Below are 4,585 nucleotides of genomic sequence, written 5' to 3' on the forward strand. Positions count from 1 at the left end.
GCCGGGATCCTGACTCCGCTGCTCCTCCTCCTCGGCTCCTTCTTCTTCCTGGGGTGCTGGTGCTGCCGCCAAACGCAGACCCCAAGGTACCCCTCCTTCCCTCCCTCCCTCCCTTCTGGGGAGCGTCCCCCTATTGTTGCCCCCTTTCCTTGACTGTGCCCCCTTTTCTTTCTTTTCTCCCCAGAGCGGCCCCGGGGGAAGGGTCCCCCCTCCGGAGGGTGAAGCGCCACGTGCGCTGGGCCTGGCCCTGCCTCCCGCTGGAGGGACACAAGCTGCCCCGGGTCACAGGTCAGAGCGGGCCGGGGGGGGGGGGGGGCTCCTCTTGGGGACGGGCCACGGGGGGGGGCTCTGGGGGCCCCGGGCTGACTGGCTCCCTCCCTCCCTGTGTGGCCCCCGCAGTCTCCCACCACGAGGCACAGCCCTTCACCCCCAGCTTCATCGAGGGGCCCTCCGCCGCCAACGCCTGGCCCTCCGACTCCTCCTCGTGGGACTCCCAGGAAGAGGAAGAGGAAGAGGAGCGGGCCCAGACAGCAGGTGGGACTTCCTTCCTTCCCTTCTTCCTTCTTTCTTTCTTTCTTTTACTCCATCCTTCCTTCCACCCTTCCTTCCTTTCCTCCCTCCTTTCATTCCTTCTTTCCTTCCTTCTTTATTTTACCCCTTCTTCACTTCCTTCCTTCCTTCCTTCCTTTCTTCCCTCCCTCCTTCATTCTTTCCTTCCTTCTTTTACTCCTTCCCTCCTTCCTTTCATTCTTTCTTTCCTTCCTTCTTTATTTTACCCCTTCTTCACTCCCTTCCTTCCTTCCTTCCTTCCTTCCTTCCTTCCTTCCTTCCTTCCCTCCCTCCTTCATTCTTTCCTTCCTTCTTTTACTCCTTCCCTCCTTCCTTTCATTCCTTCTTTCCTTCCTTCTTTATTTTACCCCTTCTTCACTCCCTTCCTTCCTTCCTTCCTTCCCTTCCTCCTTCATTCTTTCCTTCCTTCTTTTACTCCTTCCCTCCTTCCTTTCATTCCTTCTTTCCTTCCTTCTTTATTTTACTCCTTCTTCACTCTCTTCCTTCCTTCCTCTCACCCTTCCTTCTTCCTTTCCTTCCTTTCTTCCCTCCCTATTTCCTTCCTTCTTTTTCTCCTTCCTTCTTTTACTTCTTCCTTTCCTTCCTTCCCTCCTTCTTTCATTCCTTCCTCCCTTCTTTGACTCCTTCCTTCCTTTTCCTTCCCTCCCTCCCTCCTTTCCTTCCTTCTTCATTTTATTCCTTCTTCACTCTCTTCTTTCCTTCCTTCCACCTTTCCTTCTTAATTTCCTTCCTTCCTTTCTTCCCTCCCTCCCTACTTTCTTCCTTCTTTTCTTCCTTCCACTCTTCCTTCTTCCTTTCCTTCCTTCCTTCTTTGACTCCTTCCTTCCTTTTCCTTCCCTCCCTCCTTTTCCTTCCTTCTTTATTTTACTCCTCCTTCCCTCCCTCCCTCCCTCCCTTCCTTCCTTCCTTCCTTCTTTCTTTCCTTATTTCTTTTACTTTTTCCTTCCTTCCTTCCTTGTATATTATTACATAATAATAATAATAATAATAATAACAACAACAACAACAACAACAACAATATTTTACTCCAACCACTGATGGGGGGGATTGGATGGAAATATTCTAAATATGATGATGGTTATTATTATTATTATTATTAATAATAGCCCCCCCAAAATAAGGAAAGACCGCTAACGGTTGTCCATCCTTCCCTTTTCAGTGGCGTCCGAAGGGGAGAGGAGTGGGGACCCGCTCCCCCCGCTGGGCATCCCCCGCACCTCCAGCCTGGCCAAGGCCCCCCGCCCCGCCGTCTCCTTCGCCCAGGGGACCCGCTTTGGGGGGCCGGGACCCCCGCTGGGGAAGGCGCCGCAGGAAGGGCCCTGCCCCAAAGAGGAGGAGGAGGAGGCCGAGGGGCTGACCACCATCTACGTGACCGTGGGCCGGGCGGACACCACGGGGGCCGGGGGGCCGGAGAAGAGGGACCCCCGAGGGGAGGGCGGGCCCAAGTATGAGAACGTCCCGGGGTGGGCGGGGGGCTCCCCAGAGGGACCCCTTTATTTTCCAGCTTGCAATCAATGAGAAGGGGTGCCACTCCCCGCACCGCCACCAGAGGGCGCTCCCTTCCTTCCCTTGTTTGTGGAAGGAACTCTGCACATGCTCAGAGGCACTCTCCCCGCCCACCTAAGCTGGCTTTGGGGGTGCTTAGGGGCCCCTTTCACCTTTCAACCAATGGGAACAAAGAACTGAGATGCCATTCCCAACACCACCAACAGAGGGCGCTACTCCCCTTGCTTTGTGAGCCTGCGGAACTCAATGAGGTGCTCAGAGGCGCTCTCCCCACCAACCCAACCCCAGTCTGAGGGATATTATTAAATATTAAACATAATTGAATATTATTGTTTCCCAGTATTATTATTATTATTATTATTATTATTATTATTATTATTATTATGACTCCATGTTATATACAATAGCTGATGTTTGTATTCTAATCACCTCCCAACAAAGGATTCCCTCCAGGCAGGAATCAGCCAGGCTTTGAAGCTGCAAGGCCATTCGATGCCAATCAAGGTGGCCAATGGCAACATTCAAGAGCTCTTGCTAACACCTCCCAACAAAGGATCCCCCCAGGCAGGAAGCAGCCGGGCTTTGAAGCTGCAAGGCCATTCAATGCTAATCATGGTGTCCAATGGCAATATTCACATCCCCAGGCAGGAAGCAGCCAGGCTTTGAAGCTGCAAGACCAATGCCAATCAAGGTGGCCAATGGCAACATTCAAGAGCTCTTTGTCAGGGGTGATTTGAATGCAATATTCCTGCTTCTTGGCAGAATGGGGTTGGACTGGATGGCCCAGGAGGTCTTTTCCAACTCTTTGATTCTATGATTCTATGATTCTATGATTCTTGCTAACACCTCCCAACAAAGGATTCCCCCCAGGCAGGAAGCAGCCAGGCTTTGAAGCTGCAAGGCCATTCAATGCCAATCATGGTGTCCAATGGCAATATTCACATCCCCAGGCAGGAAGCAGCAAGGCTTTGAAGCTGCAAGACCATTCAATGCCAATTAAGGTGGTCAATGGCAACATTCTCATCACCAGGCAGGAAGTAGCCAGGCTTTGAAGCTGCAAGGGCATTTGATGCCAATCAAGCTGACCAATGGGAACCCCAGGCAGGAATCAGCCAGGCTTTGAAGCTGCAAGACCATTCAATGCTAATCAAGGTGTCCAATGGCAACATTCACATCCCCAGGCAGGAAGCAGCCAGGCTTTGAAACTGCAAGGCCACTTGATGCTAATCATGGTGTCCAATGGCAACATTCACATCACCAGGCAGGAAGCAGCCAGGCTTTGAAGCTGCAAGGCCATTCGATGCTAATCAAGGTGACTAAGAGCAACATTCACACTTGCCTCCAACAGACAAGAGCTCTTGCTAATACCTCCCAAAAAAGGATTCCCCCAGGCAGGAAGCAGCCAGGCTTTGAAGCTGCAAGGCCATTTGATGCTAATCAAGGTGACTAAAAGCAACATTCACACTTGCCTCCAACAGACAAGAGCTCTTGCTAATACCTCCCAAAAAAGGATTCCCCCGGGCAGGAAGCAGCCAGGCTTTGAAGCTGCAAGGCCATTCAATGCTAATCATGGTGTCCAATGGCAACATTCACATCCCCAGGCAGGAAGCAGCCAGGCTTTGAAGCTGCAAGGCCACTTGATGCCAATCAAGCTGGCCAATGGCAACTCCAGGCAGGAAGCAGCCAGGCTTTGAAGCTGCAAGGCCATTCAATGCCAATCATGGTGTCCAATGGCAACATTCACATCCCCAGGCAGGAAGCAGCCAAGCTTTGAAGCTGCAAGGCTATTCGATGCCAATCAAGGTGGCGAATGGCAATATTCCCATCCCCAGGCAGGAGGCAGCCAGGCTTTGAAGCTGCAGGGCCATTCGATGCCAATCAAGGTGTCCAATGGCAATATTCACATCCCCAGGCAAGAAGCAGCCAGGCTTTGAATCTGCAAGGCCATTTAATGTCAATCAAGCTGGCCAATGGCAACATTCACACTTGCCTCTAACAGAGAAGAACTCTTGCTAACACCTCCCAACAAAGGATTCCCCCCCAGGCAGGAATCAGCCAGGCTTTGAAGCTGCAAAGCTATTCAACACTAATCAAAGTGTTCACACTTGCCTCCAACAGACAAGAAAATTCTCAGCACCCTAAATCTTTCTTCCTATCTATCTATCTATCTATCTATCTATCTATCTATCTATCTATCTATCTATCTATCTATGTATGTATGTATCTATCTCTATGTGGGATTGGGGCGAGAGTGAAGCCGGCGCTCTGCACATGCTCAGAGGCGCCGTTTTCTGAGAGAGAGAGAGAGAGAAAGAGCCCTCCTCCTTGCCTTTGGCCGCGCCCAGAAACTAGCAGCGACCAATCAGCGCTCGTGGCTTTTCTCTAAGCGACGCCCCTGGGTCCGCCTAGAGTGCGGTTAGAAACAAGCGGTGACCAATCAGAGCGCGCGGTTCCCTCTTGGCCCCGCCTCTTCGTCCCCCAGAGGTATAAAAGAGCAATTTGGACTGTT

General features: G+C 51.7%; 1 protein-coding gene across 1 annotated transcript in view; it reads left to right on the top strand.

Annotated features, from left to right (window-relative positions):
- SCARF1 (scavenger receptor class F member 1) overlaps nt 1-2,405 on the top strand; it is a 22,437-nt gene extending 20,032 nt beyond the window's left edge. Inside the window, exons 8-11 of the mRNA XM_067472214.1 lie at nt 1-86; nt 185-288; nt 400-534; nt 1,730-2,405. The exon at nt 1-86 is cut by the window's left edge and continues 26 nt beyond it. Coding sequence (XP_067328315.1) covers nt 1-86; nt 185-288; nt 400-534; nt 1,730-2,088 — 684 coding nt within the window. The 3' untranslated portion in view covers nt 2,089-2,405. The remainder of the gene's footprint in view (nt 87-184; nt 289-399; nt 535-1,729) is intronic.
- Nucleotides 2,406-4,585: the final 2,180 nt, after the last annotated feature.

Source organism: Anolis sagrei, chromosome 11, assembly GCF_037176765.1.
Source record: "Anolis sagrei isolate rAnoSag1 chromosome 11, rAnoSag1.mat, whole genome shotgun sequence".
NCBI classification, from domain to species: domain Eukaryota; kingdom Metazoa; phylum Chordata; class Lepidosauria; order Squamata; family Dactyloidae; genus Anolis; species Anolis sagrei.